This window comes from Tauraco erythrolophus, chromosome 4 (assembly GCF_009769465.1).
Source record: "Tauraco erythrolophus isolate bTauEry1 chromosome 4, bTauEry1.pri, whole genome shotgun sequence".
NCBI lineage: Eukaryota > Metazoa > Chordata > Aves > Musophagiformes > Musophagidae > Tauraco > Tauraco erythrolophus.
In genome coordinates, this window is record NC_141468.1 from 8,169,534 (window position 1) to 8,191,832 (window position 22,299).

At 50.2% G+C, this 22,299-nt stretch overlaps 1 protein-coding gene across 3 annotated transcripts in view; it reads right to left on the reverse strand.

Moving 5' to 3' along the window:
- Nucleotides 1-22,299, reverse strand: part of FRMD4A (FERM domain containing 4A) — a 221,113-nt gene that overhangs the window by 142,821 nt on the left and 55,993 nt on the right. For all 3 annotated transcript variants that reach the window (XM_086609855.1, XM_086609856.1, XM_086609857.1), the window contains one exon: nucleotides 335-400. In XM_086609855.1, coding sequence (XP_086465981.1) covers nucleotides 335-400 — 66 coding nt within the window. The remainder of the gene's footprint in view (nucleotides 1-334; nucleotides 401-22,299) is intronic.

Genomic DNA, 22,299 nt, shown 5'->3' on the forward strand with positions numbered 1-22,299 from the left:
ATGTGATGATACATTTCTCAAAGTTAAGCAATGCCTCAAAAAAGTGATGTAGTAACCGTGTCAAAAATGACCAGAGCTGCTTTCCTTCTCGCTGGCAGTGACTGAGGCTGGTTTGGTGCAGAATAAATCAAAATGTATCCTGAATTCGTCCTCCACACAGTCACGTCTTTGCAGATCCTCCCCACCCAGCACTAAGGCATCTTCCCTGAGCTCTGCAGGCAATCGCAGCATGAAGTCGCTGAGAAAACCAGTCAGAAACTCTTTTGTCTCCCAAACCCATGGAAAATCCACAGCCATAGCAAAACTATCGCATGGTGAAACGTGCTGGTCCTACCTGAACGAGGAGCTCCAGCTTCCTGTCATCAAGGAGGTGCACTTGGCATCTGCGGCCCTCCGTCATCTGCAAGAGAGAAGAGGCACGTGTGTCAGGGCGCCCGGCTTTCCAGCTCGGCACGCGGCTGCCGGATCCCCCAGCACAAGCTGGAGGCTTTCATTCTCTGCGGTGCTTTCATGTTGGTTTTGTTTCAGTTTGGGTTTCTTTTGTGTTTAGTTTTGTTTTTTTTTTTTTTTTAATTAATTCCCCTTCTTTTGGCACCAAGGGAAAGAAAAGGCTGGAGAAAAAGAAAAGCCACCCTGGTAGCTGTCATGGAGCAGCACATGGCGCCTGCTTGGATGCAGCTGCTGCTGGGAGGAGGTCATTCCAGTGTGAAAAATGGGGCCAGAGGGACGATTTGCAGCACAGAGGCCCCGACATTTCATACTGCAGCCTCCGGCTTCACAGCCAACTTGGCGGCGGAGGAGGCACCCAGACAAGTTTCCTCTAAACCCCCAACAGCAGTGATCCAGCCATCCCAGAGGTGGTGCAGGAGCTGCCAGCAATGCTCCTCCCAGGTCAAGCTCATGGTGCTCCCTGGGGTTGCACCATTTGCTCACTGGGGCCTGAATCCCAAAATGGGCTTGTCCTACTTGGAGTGTCCAGTTTAGGATGTACCACAGGAGCCACTTGTGATATTATTATACTGGTCCAGGGATGCTGGGATAGAATCATAGAATCATAGAATGGTAATAGTTTATTACAACTGTTAACAAACAGTAACAATAAACTTTTAGGTATAGAAGACAGCTCTGGGGCCTCTAATACAAGAGAAGGACATGGAGCTGTTGGACCAGGTGCAGAGGAGGGCCACAAAGATGATCGGAGGGCTGGAGCACCTCTCCTATGAAGAGAGGCTGAGAGAGTTGGGGCTGTTCAGCCTGGAGAAGAAAAAACTCTGGAGAGACCTTCTAGCAGCCTTCCAGTACTTAAAGGGGGCCTGCAGGAAAGCTGGAGAGGGACTTTTTACAAGGGCATGTAGTGATAGGACAAAGGACAATGGATTCAAACTGAAGGAGGGGAGATTTAGATTAGATCTAAGGAATAAATTTTTCGCTGTGAGGGTGGTGAAACACTGGAACAAGTTACTCAGAGAAGTTGTGGATGCCCCATCCCTGGAAGTGTTCAAGGCCAGGTTGGATGAGGATTTGAGCAACCTGGTGTAGTGGAGGGTGTCCCTGCCCATGGCAGGGGAGTTGGAACTAGATGGTCTTTAAGGTCCCTTCCAACCCAAACCATTCTATGTTTCTATGATTCCATGACCTATGTCAGACTTCCAGTGTCCTGTAGATTGGGGTGCTAAGAAATAAATGAGCTGTAGCCTGAGGAAACTCCTCTACAGTCAGTCAAGCTCTTTCCTGACTCTCCTCTTGCACAAGCACCGTAAGCGAGGAGCAACTTTGCTTTGCAGAGTTACAGATCCCGACTGAGCCCCGCAAAGCCCTTCAGTGCGCACAGGCGAAATCCCACTATCTGCTAATGGGATATGGACCACCTAAGCCTCTTTGGCTCTTGGAAATCCCTTCCTCAGCACGACTTAGGCAGCACACAGGCAGCCCCCCGGCATGGGCTCGCTCCACCGCACACACGCACGTCTCATGCACGAGACCTAGCTCAGCCCCACAGCATGGCTCAGTCCTCCAGGGACCCACCACCCTCCAGACAAGGCACCTTCTTGAGCCATACATGGATCCTCAGCTCAATTTAATGATACTTCTTGCCATGGCAAGTTGTAAAGCATCACCAGAGGCAAGCAGAGGGTCCACGGGAGAGTGGCAGGGAGGGTACAGGCTGTTGGAGACATGCTGCTGCGGCACCCTGGGCATTTCTGCCCTTACCCATCCCCTCTCCCCACCGGTGCCGGCTGAGCTGAGCCCCCGCTGCAAAGCCGCCTGGCAGAGAGCAGGGAGGTGTGGGCTCGGGGGTGAATCAAGGACAGCTCGGCTTTCTGCTTTAGCTCTGCAGGTTAAAAATCACCCACTCCTGTGGCTTGATGGGGCTGGATGCGCTGGCATCCAGGAGGTGGTGGTGGATGCCTCACCATCAACTTTGCCCATTTGAGAGCCCAGGTGATGCGTGGCCACTGTCATGGGGTCTGCAACCACAGCTGCCTCCAGCAGCATCGCCCTCACCCTGAGGGTTGCTGGTTCTTGGCATGGGAGCCCACCAGGTCTCCTGGGTGCTCCTGTCCTCCCTCTTGCCAGCTCTGTCCCACATCCATCTCCCCCTTTTCTGGGGCCAGGACAGACCGAGCCTTACCCTGGCGTCGGCCTCTTCCGCATAGCAAAGATTCAGATGTTCCAACAACTCTACTGAACCTCAAGCTGGTCGTGCAAGATACAGAGTTTATTATGAGACAACTTCAGTCAAAATGAGCTTTTCCCTTCAACTCACTCCAAATTTACAATCCTGGAATGCACAATCCCGTGTGATCCAAGCAGACTTTACCCCCGTTGTTATTCACACCAGCACATCTCCGGAGTATCGTGCGTGCTAAACAACACCGCTTTCTGTCTTGTTTTCCATGAGCACAACTGGAGCCCTGGCATCGCAGCCAAAGGAAAGCCTTGTAAAACGAGGCTTCCCATAAATGTCAGCCAGTTACCGCCACGGCGATAAATTGTCTTCTTACGAGAGTTTCCTCCGGTAAGTAACGTTATGCAAAATATGGCTTCTCATAAGGTATATCACTTGGTGACTGAGACTTTTCTCTGTGAAGCCTTTACTTCTGAGCTTCCAGCTCAGTTATAAAGTTACACCAGAGGCTCACAGAAGGGCTTTGCAATGGCTTGCCCTCCTTGGAATAAGAACAATGTGGGTCATGTTCATGTGGGCGCAGGGAACCCCAAGCTTTCTTTGCTGGGCTTCCCCAGCAGATAAAACACTGAGTGGCTGAGCTCTCCTTCGGCATCGCTCTCGTACTCTTATCATCACACACCTGCTTTGTCCCCAAGGCGGTGAGTTTGCACTGATATTCCAGTTTTAAGATGAGTTTACCCAACGCAAGAGAGAGAGCAATGAGCTTATAGTGGCAGAAGGCAGGAATGGAAACAGAGTCCAGCTCTCCTGCGTTACGCTCTGTCAGTTATACCAAAGTTGAAATGAGGATGAAAGAAGGTGAAAGGGGAAAAAGGGAACATTTTTTGAGATGTTTGACTTTGTGGTTTAGTGTTTCAGCAAAGCACTTGGTTTCCGTGTGGATCTTCTTTAGCTCTCCATGCTTTTCCAACCCGGAGTTTTGTATCCCCTCAGTGCTTTCACTGCTTAAAGAAAACCCAAGTGCAAACACCTGGTGACACAAAGTATCTGAATAAAGTGAAGCTCTGAAATGCAGCACCTGATGGTTGACTAATTGCAAGGTGTTTCGTGAACATCCCTGGCAGGAGAGGGGCAGGGAAGGGGAGCGAAGCGAGGGAAGAGCCGCTGCCTTCAGATCAGCTTGGCCCCAGCAGTTCTGTCCATCAGCAAAGTGGCAGTCAAAGAACCTGGTTGTTTTCATAGTTTGACCGTGCGGTGTGAGCACACAGCGAGGCACGTACTTTATTTCTTTAGTGCCACCTTGCTTCTGTGCCTCTCAGTGGTTTGAAGGTTCATGCTACAGGCTAATGACCCCAGATGGTGGCCTGCCAGTCATACCCACCTAGGCTTTTCTGCACAAGAGAGGATGAAGAGCTGCTGCAGGAGCTGGAGAGGATGCGTCAGCCACTGCAAAGCCTTGGGGGAGAAAGAGACTCAGCCCTGGGCCCTGCTCCCAGCCCCAGGTACCAACACAGATGGTGAAAGATCTTCTGGTTTTGTCTTGACCGACACCTTGACGCTCAGAAGGACCACAGATTATGTGGCTGGAGATCTACCACAGTATTTCCTTCTGTGGACAGGATTCCCGCCATGGGGATTTTCACTTCCCTTTGAAACAAATGATGCTTCCCAAGAGAAAAGAAAAGAAGGTAGAAGACAGATTTTCTACTTGATATAGGCTAAAATATGATGGTCGTGCCCTCCCTCCTTTCTGTTTTATTATTCCACCACGTGTCTGAAGCCTACATTATGTGCTTTTTTGCATCATCAGATCAATACAAACTCTGCTGGTTTGTCAGAGCAAGAAATGGGAACGTTTCGAAGCACAGCGAGAAGGAACTGATTTAGCACAGTCTGTCTGCGTGAAAGATGCTGCTTCTGACACTTTGCAAATAGGCTGATCTGTGCTATCTGCTGCACTGCCATGGATGGGGCTGTGGCCAGCTCCAGGAAGATGAGTCAAGGAACCCCTTCTGCTTCTCTGTGTAACCAGAGAAGGGAAATCAACACCAAAGCCCTATAGATGGGCACGTGGGAGCAGGAGGTCACTACGCATGAGCTGAGCAGCACCAGAGTTTGGATGGAGCACACCTACAAGGAGTGAATTGAGTTCTCCACTCCCGAGGCTCTTACCCAGAGAAGGACGTGGAGAACTGAGAGCTAAGGGGCACAAAGGCACCGCTTTCCCTTCACCATGGAAAAAGAAAATCCCAGCAAAGAGACAAGAAGCGATGGTTGAGCAGAGCTGTTGACACTTGATGTGGCAGGGAAGTGGGGGAGTTTGCTTCTTGATCAAGTCCTGGGTTTCACCGTGAGCTCACAGTGAGTTTTTCTGTACCAACACAGCCCCCCAGTTTCCTTCTGGAGGGCAAGAGCCCTCCACCACAACCCCAGAAAGTATAAAGTCAATTGTCTATTATAAGCGAACAGTCTAGATGCCCTCGAAGCTCAAAGCAGAGAGAACTTCCAGACATTTGAAGTTAGGCGAGACAATTCCCAGGTGAGCTCCATGATTCCGCCTGCTTCTTGCTCAGCCACTTGCACATGGTTTGTCCTGTGCCAGGAACGGGGCTCTAGTGCTCAGCCCAGCAGAGCCCTCCAACAGCCAGCGTGCTGTATCCACATCAACCCCCCAAATTTCCGATGCTTCTCGAGGTGTGCGAAGAGATGGGACGGTGTTACACACTCCCGAGTGCTGACAGCTCATCCATATGGCAGGGAGCTGCACATGCTGGATGTGGATATGGGCCACATGCATTTCATGGGCCAGACTTATCACGAACTCGGATGGAAATCATGCACCAAAATACAGAACAGATCTGTTTTTTTCAAAGCGAGGCAGCTCAGTACGTCACATTTTTCTGAAAATTTACCATTTCTTTTAGTGCCTGCACATGCAACATGACCCCTTAGCGCTTGAAGAGCTGAACATAAGCCCTTGTAAACAGCTCCATCATTTCTGTACATGAGTGTGTAAAGACGAGGGCTTATATATCTTCAGTACACAAACACAGATGGTGCTTGTAAGGCACGTGAAGGTCCGAAGGAACGTGCTTGTGTGGAAGAAGGGCTGGATTAGCGTGCGGAAGAGCTGATCATACACAAGGCACACGTGCTTTCTCTGCTTCTTGGCTTCTGCACCTTGAGGATGGGAAAGATGATGCTGACCTCCTTTGCAAAATGCTTTGAGATCCATCAATGACAACAAGACCTGACATACATACACGCTTGTTCACTCTACTATAGGGATGCTACAGAAAGGAAATCTCTCCAGTGGTTACTCGAGGGATCTCCCAGATCGTAGTGGTTTTTCTCAAGGAAAGGACGTTTTAGTTACCTTTATCACAAGACTTGAAATCTCCTTTGGAGGCTCCTCCCCAAATATTTACACGAGGGGTTTCCTGGGAAGGCAGGCTGGTGGTTGTTGTGCTCTGCAGCATGAACTGCCCCGGCAACTGCCCTCCTCTCAATTCATCTTCACTGCAACTCCAAACAGTGTCTCGGAGAATCCTATAAACTGTCTGTGCCGCAGCCCGAAAACCCACACCACGCTCAGCTAATCCCCGCACGCCCCTCACTTTGTCACTAAGTTATCAGCCACTGCCCACAGAACTGCTCCAGCCAACACAAACAGCGAAGGCGACGGGAGGAAACAGCTCCAAAGGGAACCTTTCCCTTTCAAAACGAAAAAAAATCCCTCCTGGTGAAAGCGCTGTCACACTAAATAACTCAAAGGCACCAAATGCTATTTACAATGGTGGTTCCATAAATATCTGTGGCACGTTTCATTAGCCGGTGACTGCAGAAATAAAGAGGAATCTGACGTATTCTTCCATGACTCAAATCAAAAATTATAATCAGAGGCAGAATATTAAACGCTCGCTGCCGGTATGGGAGGCAATGACTGTGCTGAATACACAAAAATCCGTGTCGCTTTGCCCGCCGTTTGGACAGACCCGCTGAAAGGAGATAGGGAGAGATGACAGCCCGCTGATTACAATAAACTATTAGATTAAACATCCTGCTCCCACTTGACCACTGCTTACCGCCTCTCATGCTGGCAGCTCCTGAGCTTGCAGGGAGAGAGGGGGAGGAAGAGCGGTGTGGTTTTGATGTCTGCATAGTTTGTTTTGTGCAAGTGGCAGAACTTCCCTCTGCTGAATCAGGGCCAGTCTTGCAAGCGGCTGTCTGTCACACTGACCAGCGCTGTCTCTTCACTTGCCTCCATCCATCTGTCATCTCCTGTCCTACACTCACACTACAAGATCCTGCAGGAACGGACTAACTTTCTTTTTCATACCATGTATGAAAAAGACTCCCACCTGGAGTACCGTGTTCAGCTGTGGAGACCCCAACACAAGAAGGACAAGGAGCTTTGGAGCAGGTCCAGAGAAGGGCCAAGAAGATGATCAGAGGACTGGAGCACCTCTTCTATGAAGACAGGCTGAGAAAGTTGGGGCTGTTCAGCCTGGAGAAGAGAAGGCTCCAGGGTGATCTTATAGCAGCTTTCCAGTACTTAAAGGGGGCCTACAGGAAAGCTGGAGAGGGACTTTTTACAAGGGCGTGTAGTGATAGAACAAGGGGCAATGGGTTCAAACTGAAAGAGGGGAGATTTAGGTGAGATATAAGGAAGAAATTTTTTACAATGAGGATGGTGAAACACTGGACCAGGTTGCCCAAAGCAGCTGTGGGTGCCCCATCTCTGAAAGTGTTCAAGGCCAGGCTGGATGAGGCTTTGAGCAACCTGGTCTAGTGGAAGGTGTCTCTGCCCATGGCAGGGGTATTGGAACTAGATGATCTTTAAGGTCCCTTCCAACCCAAATCATTCTATGATTCTATGTGTTCGCAGAGCATTCTCCCCAGTCGCTGATCTGTATCAGCACCTAATAAATAACTCCAAGGATGACTGGGATGAGAATGGCTGTGAGATAGTGTGCAAAAAGCTGGGTCACATGGCTGATCCTTGCGTGGGCACCTGGGGAGAGGGGACACGGCCACAGCTGGTTCTGTGCATGGTGGGAAGGGAAGAAGCGCTGGCCGGGTGGCTGGGGAACAGACAAGGCTGTGCCCAGAGGGACCTGCCCGCAGGATTTGCTCGTTTTTGCAGTCCTTTGGTTGTGACTCAGTGGGAATAATCCCTGAGGAAGAGGAATGAGGTAACCGTTGCTGCAAATCTGGTTCATATGTCCCAGCCATGGGGGCTTGCATGCTGCCCTGCGCTGGCGTGCACGTCACCGTGGTTTGCAGCACTGCTCATGCCATCTTGTTTTCCAGGTCCAATGCCCTTGTGCTCACTCACTTCCCCTGCCCTTACCCTTCACCCTTCAGGCAGGCTGGCTTCCACCCAAGCCTCAATGGCTTGAAGCTCTGAGGATGGGGACACAGTCAAGAGAAGTTCTTGTTTCTGAAGATGAGTCTCATTTCTACCATTTGTTTCCATGAGTCTTTCCTAAACCAATAGCGGAAAGTCTGGTTTGTGGTTATTTTTTTCAAGAGGGAGAAAAATGATTTTAAATTGGCACAAGGCTCCTGGCATAGGGACCATAGGTCTACATAGTCTGCCCTGTCTGTAAAGGTCAGTGAGACAATATATAACATGGGCTGAGCTTTCTGAACACAGAAGTACCAATGTTCCTCACTACAATGTGTAGGAACCCATTAGACAACACTTCTGTCATTCAAATTCATTCATGTGATGATGGTTTCTTATTGGAAAGGCTATTTGGTGCTCTGGAGCAGTAGAGGTTAGTTGTAAGCCAGTTGTTTTTTCCCTAGGAAGGGTATCCCACCTGTATCCTCAGGCATCTGCCATCTTCTAGCAATATTTCTGTAGGAGACTAAAGATATTGAGTATTGAAAGAAATAGGAGCATCCTTTTTAGGAAGGAAACTTGGTTGTAAATGGAGCTTTGAAGCTGAAAAGATGGGCCTAGGAAAGATGCTGTAGATGTGGACAACGGTGATGCAAAGCAGTCGATGGTCGGTGCATAACCAGACTCCAGCTTCTAATGCAGCGTGGGTTTCCCTGTTAGGGAAGTGCTCTGAGGCTCTGTGAAATACAGGCACAGTCCATAGCTGGATTGAATGGCCAGAAGATATACACCAACAACGATGCAGCATCTCCCACAGGTTTGGTAGGACCAGAGGAACGTATCATGCTCACAGCCTTTGGCTTTCTCTGTGAGCCTCTTTATCCCATCCCTTGAAAAATCAGTATCCTTACCCCTGGACTAGGGAATGGAGATGAAATTGCTGAAATCATGGTTACAGACACAGCTCTTCAACCCCCCTCCTGTCCTGCAGGAGGGGAGTGCTGCTGTCCCTTGGATGAGCTTGACGTTACTTAATGTGGGGGAGTCTGCACGGGGAATGTGTTTAGGAGGGGTTGCATCAAATGTTGCCATAATTTCTGCAAAAACTCAATTGACAGAAGGAGGGAAAAAACCCACAACAGCTTCAGCAGTTAGAAAACAAGAGTCCTCCTTGAGGAAGGAGGTGGGACGGTGTCAGCCACGGTGTCACCCCGGCGCAAGCGCTGCGCGAAAGGTGCGACCCAGCCATTGTGTGGATGCCGACGGGGAGCGATGGGAGGAAAATTAAGGCGAGCTAAAGGCTGAGTGACCTGGTGACTTCCCTGTTTTGTCTTGAGAGCTGACAAAAGAGTTCCTGGCCTGCCCAGGGGCTCCTCGCTTCCTCTGCGCAGTGCTTTCCAGCCTTGCTCGGGCTCCAGCATCACCCGGGGACATCTGCACAGGTTATTTCTCATGCTTCCTCTAAACAGCGCTCAGCAAAAATGCTCTGATTCAGCAAAGCACATAGCTGTGTCCATAAATCCCTTTTATTTCAGTGTGACATAAGCAAGTGTTTAAGTGGCTTACTGTATCAGGGCTGAAATGAAAAACCGTCTCCTACGGTCCTTAAGTCCATTTACAATATCAAGCAATAACTCTCAGGCGAACTTTAAAGCTGGGAACGCCGCGTCTTAACCTCAAAACACTTGGTGCTTGAGCCATGCAGTTAGAATAAAATCTAATTCCGACGCCGCGTTTTAAACCAAGCAGGGTATTACCCGGCAGACGCCTAAATCACCGCTCTGAGCGCAGCCGGCCTCGGAGGCCTGATTTCAGTTATATCCTGAGATAAGAAAGTCCTTTCCTGGACAGGCTGGTTTCCTCACTAGAATGGAGGTTGTGCTGGTTTATGTCACGTATTGTTTTCGTTCTTAAAAATAATACAGATCTAAATCTTTTCAAATACAAAGGGAAGCAGAACATCTTGTGCCCTGCCCCTGCCCTCTGATGTTGATGCAGGAGGAGACGGCAATCCCAAGGCATACTTTTCACTACTTTTTGACTCTTTTGCCCTCATAACTCTTTCCTTTCCTAGCTAGAAAAAGAAACAACAAGTTGCCAGCTTTAAAACATATCAGCATCCAGGCATTATGCCCACTATTCATAAGGTGGGAGTGGAGAGCGTAGGAGCTTTGAGATGGTTGGTCAGAGCATCCTCTGAGCTCTGGAGCTGAGGGTGACCACAGAGAGGTGGCACAGTTTTCAGTATCATTTATTATTTTTGATCTAGAGGATTCATTGGCCACAGGTGTTTTAAACCTTACAGATTTGCAACTCCTTCTGCAATCAGGAAAAGCGTGTCTTCATAAACCTTGACTGAGCTGGTCAAGGTGGTGCAGGTGATTCAATGCAGACATCGGCTTCAGGCCAGAGTTTTTAGGTCAAGAACATGCCAGGGCTCTTAAAACCTTGCTTCAAACTGCGGTGCTGTAGCTTCTCCACTTTGAACTGGCAAGCCTGTGTTGCTCCTACAGCCTTTCTACACGTGCAGTGTCCTGGCCGTGGCCAACGGCGGGTAAGGGCTGCGCAGGGAATAAATTATAAATAAATAATCGTGCAATCAAGGTGGCCCAGCTGCTCCTCCTCCTGCCAGCTCAGGGCTCTTCCCTGCGGTCAGCGCTTTCATGCTGGTGACTTTTAATGAGTCAGGGGATGGGATTTCCATCTTCTGCTGGACTTTCCTGTGCAGCCTCATAGACCTGGGGAGCTGACTGCGAGAGGAGAGCTGCAGTCCTCCTCAGCTGTTCATCACTCCTTATGGAGCAGATGACGAGCTGTTTCTCACTGAGCATTAAGGAGCATCTTTAGGTACAGCGAAACCACTTGATTCATGTGAAATCTTTGTAATCAGAGAGTTTCCTCCTATGGGAAGTGGATGGTGAGTGGCTAGGGCAGCCTACGGCCTCATCCCACCTTACGGACCTTGGGACTATTCATCTGTGCTATGCTGTTCATCTATACGCCAAAGTAATGCCCAAAAGCTGCAAAAGTGCCACTATCACCAATAAACATGGCAAAAAATAAGCCCCCTTCACGTTTATGTTAGTAAGACAACAGATAGACAACCTTCCTTGATGAAAGCCTCCCAGTGAACACCCAAGATAACTTGCCCTCTATGTAAACTTCTCCTGAGCTAACTCAGCACAGACAAACTGTGTAAAGAACATCTTTGTTTTGTGAGCTTTTCTTTTTTCCTCCGCCAAAATGAACTTATTTTCTAGATAATAATCACTTTAAGGCAAGTTCTGTAGTTTCACCCCATGTTTGCACGTTATATACAAGGGCCATGATTCATCATTCGGGATGGTAGTCCCTAACGCAGCCCAAAGAAATGGATATCAACGGCAGAGCTAAACTGAGATAGTCAGAGAGAAAGGGGATGAAGGATCTCTGGCATCTTTGCACAAGGACGAGAAGCGTGGTCCTGGGACAGGTGATTCATCAACTCGCGAGCATAGCTGTGCTGCAAGAAAATGACGATATGTCCCGGGAGAGCTCTTCTTTCCCCTGGAAAAGCTCCGTATTTACTCTGTTTGCTATGCACAAAGGACACAGTGCGGTCTAAGGGAAAAGGATCTGCATTATCTGCCAGGGCAATCCTTTACCAATGATGGACTCTGCAACCTTTTATAAGTTGTATCAACCTCTCTGTGAAGACACTTGGTCACCTTCTGGTTCGTTCCCTACTACACACTGTGGCAAGCACCGTGAGTCATCATCATAGAATCACAGAATCATAGAATGGTTTGGGTTGGAAGGAACCTCAAAGATCATCTAGTTCCAACCCCCCTGACATGGGCAGGGAAACCCTCCACTACACCAGGTTGCCCAAAGCCTCATCCAACCTGGCCTTGAACACTTTCAGGGATGGGGCATCCACAAGTTCTCTGGGCAACCTGTTCCACTGCCTCACCATGATAACGACCGTGTGGCACTAAAGTACGTGGCAATAAATTACTATTATTATTATTTTTCCCAAAGATGTTAGAATGTCTGTTAATCTTTCCTACGTCTGACTTTAAATTCCCTGTAAACATACATAAAAATGTATTTTTTTTGTACGGTTTCACACTTCAAACATGGTATATTTTCAACAAACTGTTCCAGGTATCACTTGTTTGTGCATGCAGACAGGGTGGTAATTACACGAGAGCATCCAAGTCTTCTGGGAAAACATTTGCAGGAGGCTTGTTTTAGTTATGGAGGAGAAAAGGATGATTTATTTGCTACTGAAACTAGTGTGATTTGCTGGAGAAAAAAAAAATCAATGTAGGTTCATAGGAAGATGACCAAAGTGACCCAAGGCAGTGGAAGCAGCAGTATGTGTGAAATACTTTTAAAGGACAAATTAAGATTTAAGGCTCAGAGTGTCCTTTTAGCACTCATTGAGTGTTTTGTACCTACTGTATCACTAAGCATTCGAGGTGTGAGCGGTGATTGCCTTGATCAATGGAGCCAAGGCGCTGGGCAGTGCATCGCTCACATATTCTGTAACCGAGCGGATCAATAGATAGCACGGAGCAGTGTTATATACAACACGTAATAGAAAACACACTTGCAAAAGTCATTCCAGATGTGAAAAAAAGTTTAAAATGTTAATCTGTACACAAAAGTGGGTTGGTTTTTTTGATTCTTCTTGTTTCGAATAGCACTCTAAGAACTGATACGCGTCCAGTGGAAAAGTATGTCACCGAGTTGTTTCCAGCCACTACTAATCAGCGGGTTTGACACACATCTGACGTTGAGAGCCAGGGCAGCGGCTGGTGCCCAGGCTGGGCAGCTGCCAGCGGTTCTGCCTGAGCTGCAGCAGCTGATGGGGTGGGTGCTGGGTGGACGTGGTCCCCCAGCAGGGAGTCACAGGAAAGACAGGGCAAGTGATGCAGAGCACGTTCCAATGACAGGCAGCTGACTCATCCTCAGAGACGCAGGGTTTTTTTTATAATCAGACCCTGCAAAAGACTGGTTTGACCATTTCTGCTCCTGCTTTGTTGGGGAGAGTTGGGGAGAGCACCCCGTGCTGAGCAGGCCAGGGCTGGGGCCACAGGACTGGGACATCTCCCAGGGGCTCTGCCTGCACGCCTAGATGGGTGAGGAGCATGAAGGCATCCTACGTGCTTTCCCTTATCCTCATAGCTCCTGATGCTGAGCATCTGTGTGGCTGGTGAGGACTAGAGCTAAGACTAGCCCCACTCTGGGCTCAAGAAAGGAAAACTGCCTCCAGGACACACAGCCTGGACTTTTATATTCCCATTCACCTTCTGAGTAATGCCAGGATTTTGCATCACCTATATTGAGAATGCTTTGGCTATTGGTGCAGCAAGACCGGGTCCTCTCTGCATCAGGACACCTCACAACATCATAAATATGGACATCCTGTAACCTCTGCACAGGAGGAACCTAGAATAAACACCTCCACTTGAGCCTGTCTTTGTACCAGATGTGTCTGCCTTGTAAGAATCAGGGAAGGATGTTCCTTTTTGGAAGAAAACACAGCAGCTTTTTAAAACCATGCAGAATCAATGCCGAAGAGCTAAGGATTGGAGGCGAAAAGGGAACAGCCTGATGCAATGTCTGCAAACTCAGCAGCTGGATCCGATACCCCTGAGCCCTTACGCTCCCAGGAATTGATACCCATCTTGGAGCAGCTTCTGCCACGTACGCAATGGGCTGTGCCTGTGAGCGGGGACTGAGAAAATGAGCCCAAAGCCCCAGCCCTTTACATTTGCAAATTCCCCCCAGAATCACCATAGGCACTCCCAGAGCATTTCAGAAAGCATCTTCCACGGTGCAACACAAAGGCAAAGCAGACTCAGTGCTTCCCTCCAGCTCTCCCTGGTCTTGGTGAGGCACAAGTCTCCTTCCCCCCATCCCTACCACCTCCTGCAGCACAAGCCCAGGTGACACCTTCAATGGCTGTATCACCACCCCCAACAGGGCTGCAAAGCATCCTGGGGAGCCCAGATCACTTCAGACAGTGCTTTTTTTTGGTCTTTCCAGTTCCAAATTGCAGAAGGTAGTGAGAGTTACCTTCCAAATTTATTTTCCATCATGCTTCCACACTGGGAAGGTGTGTGTGAGTGCAAAGCAAGCTTTGCATCTGATTACATGTCCCCTAGATCATGGATGTCCCCTTGAGTGCCCAGCTTCACTGGGTGATGAGAGTGTCTGGTGGTACACAAGCACACACATGGCAGTCACGTGTTGAGCTGATGGACATCTTCACAAAACCCTGGCAAGGGATAGCCAGGAGAGATACCATCCATGCAGAGCAAGGACAAAACTGATTTTTAAAGGTGGAAAGAGCTCAGTCCATGCTCCCCTCTCCAGGACAGGTGCCACTTTTCAGCTTCAGATTTTGTGCTGACTTTCCGAGCTGCTCACTTCATGTAGCAGCTTTCCACCTCTGGCTTGTCCTGCACAAAGCCAGTGGGAAAGCAGCGGGGTCAGCCTGCAGCTGCTCCGCTGTCTGCAAAGCACTTCCCGGCGTGAAATGTTTCAGCTCGGATGGATGGGATGCCAACAGCGCCTGCAGCGTGTGTGGTATGGCTGCAGCCACGTTCGATCCCACGTGCTCAGGAAACCCAAACAAGGGTGGATTTATTTTGGTTGGGAGATGTGGGAACTTCTAAGAAGAAAAAAAAATAAATTCAAAAAAATCTAAACACAGAGCCTGAGCTTTGCGGGTTGGCAAACCCAACAGCCATTGTCAAAATGTTATGTGTTACACGTGGAAGTGGATGCACAAAGGATTTCTGCAGCCAAAACAGGAATATCAGCCTCTTTTTGGTTTCAGCTTTGTAGGAGATTTTCAGTGGACCCTTTTACAGTGAATTTAAGTTAAAAAGAGTCACTTTGCCTCCCTTTTTTCTGCCCTCAAGGACTTTTCCCAAAGATTACCACACTAGGTCACACCACATCCCACCAGGGCAGAGAAAGAGTGAAAAGGGCATTTTGGTACCCACTAGTGATCTTTTCTTGAGGATGGACACAGCAACTGTTTAATATCATGTGAAAAACGTCACACAGCAGCTCAGGATGAGAGCAGAAGGACGGTGTATCTGCTAGGAAAGGAACCAGAGCGAGTCATAAACAAGAACATCGTTAACTGTACTGGAAATCAGATGGTCCCTGTTCCTCTGGTCTCCTTTGTGCCTTAAGGCTTGGCAAAGGCTGATGTTCCACCCCATAGAGATGCACCCAGGGTATCTGACACCGTGCACAGGGCTGCAGAGAGGTATAACACAACCACGAAGCAGGGACGCACTGGGAGACGGAGGCACATCAGGCTCTTCTTCTACTTATTTTGGCAGGCAGCCTACCAGAGCCAGATGAAGGCAAGGAATAAACCTCCAGACTCCCACAAGTAAGTGGAGTGCAAAGGTGATGTGGAGCAGAGGGAGGCAGGATCAAATCCTCTGTGTTTGTGATTGATCGACATGAAAGTGCTCCCAGAAACTTGGAGCTGATCAAACGCCTGGCCGGGGCCTCTTCTCAGTCTTGGATCAAAGAAAAAAACAGTCAAAGTCTTTTTTTTGGTCCTTAATGGGATTTGTCTCCAGAGCAGAAGACAGGGGCTCCAACTCATTGTGCAGCCTCAGAAAATAGTTTGTGGCTTTCTAGGAAATGGCACATATTGAGGTTTAGGGGAGGGCTGGGGTTTAAGTTGTTCAAAGTCTGGGAGAAGGAGAAATGCCAGGGGATGTTGTCAGCTGCAGTGGTCCCCAAAGCCATGCTGGGCAACCCACTGCTGGCTTAGGGAACCCTATGGCCTGGAAGAGGCCAGGACAAAGTGGGATTCGGAGCTGGAGGAGGCTTGCAAGCCATTCAACTGCAGCTTAACCTTTTCAGACCTTGCTGCGTGCTGGGCTGCCGTGTTCTGCTTGCACTGGGGCTGCCGGGCAACCCGCACCTTCAGCTGCCGAAATGAACCAGCAAAGGGTGGCTGGAGACTGACATTGCCGAGTGACCTTGAGATACCAGCTGTGCACCCAAGCACATCCCATCCTGCTCTGAAGCTTGGGAACCCCGGGAAGCCACCATCACCTGCACTTACAGCTCACTCGACAGCATTGTCTCCCCACAACTCCCCAAGAGATGGGACATTTGCAGGATGGGTCCCAGCTACGTGAAGACTTTGCCTGCAGGTCAGAGGCACAGGAATACTGACCGCCTCAAACCTAGAGTGCTTTGAGGGGAAGACCTAAGGCCTCTGAGAACACAGCCCCATGCCTGACAGCGGCCTTTGCTCGCCCCAGCGATCCAGCCCACTCCTGCTTATCTCACGAGAAGTTGGTCACACAATGCCTTACTGCATCTTCGGGGGATAACACTAAGCTCTGACCCCAAATTTGGTTGATGTTGGATCAACACACTCCTTTTATACCTTCCCTGTGTGTCCCACCTCTCTTGCAACGCGTGACCTTTTCTTCTCCTTTGCAGTTCTACTACATCAGGACTTGAGAGTTTGGTCACTCCCAGCCCCTTTCAAATCCTCCCCAATACAGCTTTTTTGCCCTCATCCATGCCATGCAGTTTTACTTTGCCTTTGCTGTCTGTTAAGCTGCATTCAAACCTTCTGCTGTTCCTCACACAGCAAGCAACCGTGGCAACAAAGGCGGTATGTGTAACTGGAATTGCTTGTGATACGTGGGACTAGACTCCATGACTTGGGAAGTCTTTCCCAGTCTATGTCCCTACTAACAGCAACCAACATGCTAACCAAAGCTCTTGATTTGGCTAAACAAGCTGACACAATCTCCACAGAAGATGCTCCCTGCGCCAAGTGATGCTGCATTGCCATAAGGCCCCGAGTGACCCAATGCTGTGACCACAGGTATTACCAAATATTGACTTTCATTTTTAATACAATAACCAGTTCAGGCACCTGGTGACAGGACCACCAGAAACCATCTACCAGGAGAAATGGGCAGCTTGCCCCAAAGAGTTGCAAGCGGCTCGCTAGCGTATCTATGCTCGAATAGTGGCAGAGATCCCATATTACTAGCCTGGGTGTTTAAAATAAAAATTCACCTAAGAACAAAACCCGTGTTTCACATGTGCATGAATCCACATGCTGTGCCCCACTGGTGCACTTGTCCCCGCCTCGGGAAATGATTCGGATTGGGCCACTCGCAGCGCGAAAGATGACTGATGCCAACTCCTTCAGCCTCTTTGGTGCTCAGAGAGACACAGCTGACCTTAGCAGCAGCGTGAGGTGGTGCTGAGCTGAAGACCCTTCAAAATACCCCCTCTCATTACAAGAAGCACTGTTTCCTTAGCTCCCCACGGCTTCTACCACGGCTCCCCTTGCTCGGCAGCACAGCAGGGCTGCGAGAACTGCCCCGTGAGCAGCTCTCCCTCCTGCAGCATGTGGCACATCCCCGCCCGACACCGTTGCTCAAAACCACCTTAAAAACATTAATATGTGGAAGAGGACAAGTTGCCGGTAACTTGCCCTGGGAAGGTCAGGACAAGCAGCTCTGAGCCACCGCGCCGAGCTGGCTCACCATGGCCCGGCCACTGCAGGTTCAAGTGGTATGCGGGCAGCAATGCAGGCAGCACCCCTCCTGCCAGGCCCTTGGCCATCGCCACAAGGAGAAAGGGGATCAATCAGGTAGTTTTAGCTCCATCGAGATCTCTCTGGTGCCTGGCAGGCAATTCTAGACATGGAAAATGGCACAGACACCCACACCAGTAAAAGCCCCCTCCATGCATGGATGGAGGATGCTCATCCAGACCTTGGGGGACCAATCTAGAGGTAGTCAAGTCCAAGACACCCCAATATCCAGCTGGCACTGGGCAGAGCTGGGATTCAGCCTCTCTCCATAGCCAAGGCACTGCGAAAGCGCATCGTGGTCGTGCCGGTGAAGTGCGGGGCGCAGGCACAGGCACCACACCCCCTTCCCGGTGAAAACGGCGAGTGGTGCCAGGGTTTTTTGTTCAGAACAACATTTTAAAATCCCAAACCAAACCAAGAAGCTGGGAGTTCAGCTTTCCCTGCGACCTGGCTTGCCTGGGAGAGGAGATTTGCTAGCTCACTCCCGCATCTGTGCGCGCTGTATTGCTAAACCGCTGCCAGGGCTATTATTAGAAACAATTGTCTCTCCTGGAAATTTTATATAGAGGCTTGAAAGAACTTTTCTCATGCCCTCCCCAGCAGCCAGTGGGCTAACAATGAGGCCGAGAAACCCTCCTTACACAGAGCATGTCTGCAAGGCATGCAGCTACACCCAGACAGGCACAGTTTGGAACCGGAGCTATTTATTTGTCTTTTCTAGCCCTGGATCTGTAGGAACTTTTCTACTCTTTTTTGAGAAAAAGGTGCACAGAGGAAAGGAAAACCAGGCCAGGGGTTTTCCCCTTTGCGAAGCCCCCAACTCTGCATTAAACTTGCTGCAGCCATTTGGAAAGAGAAGGAGCAGTCCATCTTAGCAGTCAGTGGGGATAGGCATCCAGATTGCTTAAGGGGGGGACACACACACAAGAAATCACAGCACCAGCTTCTCTCCCCTACACCCTCTCCTTCCCTTTAGTGCAAAAAAAGCCCAGCCGCCGAGCCCGTCTCCCTTCCTTGCCCACCAAATTCAGAATTTTAGGGTGGTTTGTATTTTTTTTTTTGCCGGAAAGCAGAGTGAAAGCAGATGCTGCCCACATTTCCCTCCGTTTGAGATAAATGGAGGGAGGGGGGCGTGGAGCAACCCCCACACTGCGGCTGGGCTTTCCCCGCGGGGCCGGGGCTGGCGGGGAGCCCCCCTGCCCGCCTCGCCTCCCCTCCGCAGACAAAGACCCCGTTACCTTCTCCCGCTCCCTCGGCGGCTCCGGCGGCCCCTCAGCTCCGAGCCCGGGCCCAGAGCATCCCCGCTGCACCGGCGTCCCCAGGCCGCGGCTCTACCGCACCGCATCCATCGCCCGCGTCTCCGCGCTGGGATGCGCGGGGCCGGCGCGGCCCTTCCCTCCGCTCCCGGGCGGGCTCCCCCCGGGCGGTCCTAGGGCGGTCCCATGCTCCGAGCCGGGATGCCGTAACCCTCCTTTTCCCCCTCTTCTTCTTCCCTTGCCCCTCCGGCCGGCCCCCCGGCTCCGTGCGCGGCCGCTGCCGCGCTGCGAGGCTGCGAGGTTGGAGCCGGGGAGGGAGGAGGAGGAAGAGGAGGAGGAGGAGGGGGAGGAAGGAGGAGGAAGGAGGGAGGAGGGTAGCGAGCAGCAGTTGGCGCTGGGTCATGTGAAACAGATGAACCCGGCTCAGGCCTGCCAACATCTGGGTTCTCCCTTGCCTCAGGGAGGAGGATGAAGGGATGGAAGGAGGGAGGGAGGAAGGGTGCAGGGTGGGGGCATCCATCCCCCTCCCGACTGCACACCTTGAGATGATAATGGAGAGGGGCGAGAGCAGTGAGGATGCTCTGAGTGCTCGCAGTAGCCCCAGCAGGGAGGAAGAGGAGGGCAACGAGGGCTCCGGGCACCCTGGGGCTGGGCAGGCAGTGGCTCCTGCCAGGATGCAGCCCTGGAGGCTGGAGGGCATCCAATCTTCTCCTGGTGATTTCCTCCCCTGCTCCTGGCTGGGAGAAGGGTGCAGCTTTAGGTGGTGTAAAAGTGCACCCACCAGCAGAGGATGCTGCCTGGGAATAAAGGATCTGTACAGACTGCGTTAGCGGTAGCCCTTGCGTAAGGGTATTAATATTAAATAATTAGATCAGTCAAGAAAGACAATGTGTGTGAGCCTCCAAAAAGTGCTGATTTTTTGGTTTAAGCAAGCACGGCATGAAGCACCCGCACCACGACGCCTGTGGTTAGAGCTCTGACTTGCTGCCTCTGCTTTGCCTCCCCATCAGCATCTTCTTTCCAGGACTGGGGTTATTCCCACCAGGTAAAACCCTGAGGCTGCCCTTGTGCTATGCTCTGGCACAGGCTGGCCAGGCAGAGGTCTGCTTTGGGAGGGGAGGTGTGGAGGTGAAACCTTTCCTTCATTTCTTTTTAGTTGGTATTTATGTCACCACGATTTTGCTTGCAGCGAGGATGCAGCTGGAGCTTACATGGCAAATAGGAAGTTTCCTCTTTTCCCTGCAGGAAGATGACAAAGTCACTCTCCCAACTTGGTGGTGGTGAATGGGATGGATGTCTGATTTTAGCTGGGGGTGTTTCTGGGTTTGGTCTGCTGTCAGACTGAAAGCCAAGACCATGCCAGCGTGGAGATGCCGTGAGCCTTGTTGTCGTCTCCTCTGCAATGGGGGGCCAGCGGGCTGCAAAGTGCTTTTGGGTACAATAAGCAAACACTAGAGCACAAACACAGTTCCCTCTCCTATCTTTATGGGTGCAGATATTACAAAAACGGAGCTGCACATGCAGCCACAGGCAGACTCACTCGTCCAGCTCTCTCCAGCCAAGGGGCTAGTTTTGATTAAGAGGATAAATATAGAGGCAGTCCTGGCCTCTGGCTGCTGAGGGTTAGGAGCAAGCGGCTGAGGTGTCCCAACTTTGCCTTAGAAGCGATGCCAAGGTCAGGACGCAGTGATGAGAGGCAGCAAAGGTACCCGTTTCCGCTCCAGGAGAAGCAGGGGGACCACAGCTATGTTGCAAAGATAAAGCTAGATCCTGTTCAGGTTTCCAGGTTGCATCTAGCCCACCTCTAGATCTGGCAGCTGAAGTAGATTTGTGGTGCAAACTACCAAAATATAAACTTCAAAACCCCCTGAAATTTTAAACCCATAATTTCAGAGAGGGGTAAAACTTCAAGTTGCCTCCTAAATTCTGTTTCACTCTTTTCCTTCAATGGAGGTCATAACATATCTCAAGCAGGTTCTGCCACCTTCAATGGTGGTGGTGAAGAGCATGCAAACCTGAACTCCAGCCGTGGTTCAGCCCTGCTCCTGCTCCCTGCTCAGAAATAGCAATGAAAAACCACCTTCCCAGGCTGTCCTTCACCAAAATGGGAGGTGAAGCTGCTTCAAAGGTGCACTCACCATGCAGATGCCTGCTTGTGCTTGTTGCTCTACAGGAGTATGCCAAGACAAAGGACTTTGCCCTTGGGGTAGGAAGATCCTTCAAGTAGCAAAGCCCAAAGACATTTTCCCCACCCATGGCTGTGTGGCACATGTTGCCCTTCCAGGTAACTCATCCTCTCCTGGCAGGATCTGCCTCCCAAGCCAGAGCAGAGTCTGGGTGTGGTGCAGCATTATTCAGCTGGTGATAAAAGAGCTTGTCTGGTGGGTTAAAGAAGCAGCAACAGAGATTGGAAACCTCTAATTGGAAAGTAATTTGTTTCATGCATAGCAGCAAAAACTGGAAAGCAAGGCTTGCTCTGCCCAGAACTGCAATTTCCAGCTTTCAGTGCAGGTGTGGGGAGTTCCGTTAGATTTAGTTTGAAATTACAGGCTCCCTGCAATGGTCCAGTCTCTTCCTGTGACACAAAGCCTGGATAAACAGGCATGGGTTCTGGACTAGCCTGGAGACAGCAAGAAAGCATCCTTTCTCATGCCTTATGTTGTGGTGGGGTTGTCTACCAGAGGTGCCCAAAGAGCATCCCAGCACTGTGTGATACTAGTGGTGTCCTCCCACAACTTTGGGGCATCAGTTAGTTTATGTCCCAGGGAAGGACCTGAGTTACAGACCAATTGACTGACACATGTCACATCACGGAAACTCTCTGGGGTAAAAATGGATGGGGAGCTCCTTGGTTTCCTAGGTGCAATGGCTCAGCATCCTTGCAGCCTTTGAACCTCACCATGCAGGAAGAGAGGCCGGATCATCATACTTGTGAAACTGGAAGCTGCATCCTCCTCAGGTCCATTGTAAGCACATGACCTTTCCTATTCATCCAGGACCACATGCACAACACTCCCCCAAAAGACGGTATAATACAGTTTGATACAAAGGCTTAAAATTTTCTGCAATGGTGGGAGATATTCCTGCTACATTTCCTTGATCGTCTAATTCGAGATGCAACATTTGTAATAAAAATAAACTACTGGTCTGAGCAAAGATAACATCCTCTAGGTACATGATGGAGCTAACAAAGAACTTGGAAGTGGGGACTGTTTCTTATAACACGGAAAGACAGTGGAGCCTTGTCCCTGTCAAGAGTTGATCATGAAAGCTCAACCAGAAAGAGGTTTTTTCCCTCAGAACTAGACAAGGAATTCGCTCCAGATATTCTCACTGATTCATTGCACACCTCCTTCCTCAAAACACCCTGGCCAGATCTGAGCTGATTCCCTGGTAGCAGGGTGGTACCCTGAGCTACAAGCGCAGTGGGGTGGAAGAGTGTCGGTGGAAGGTACAGACCAGCATT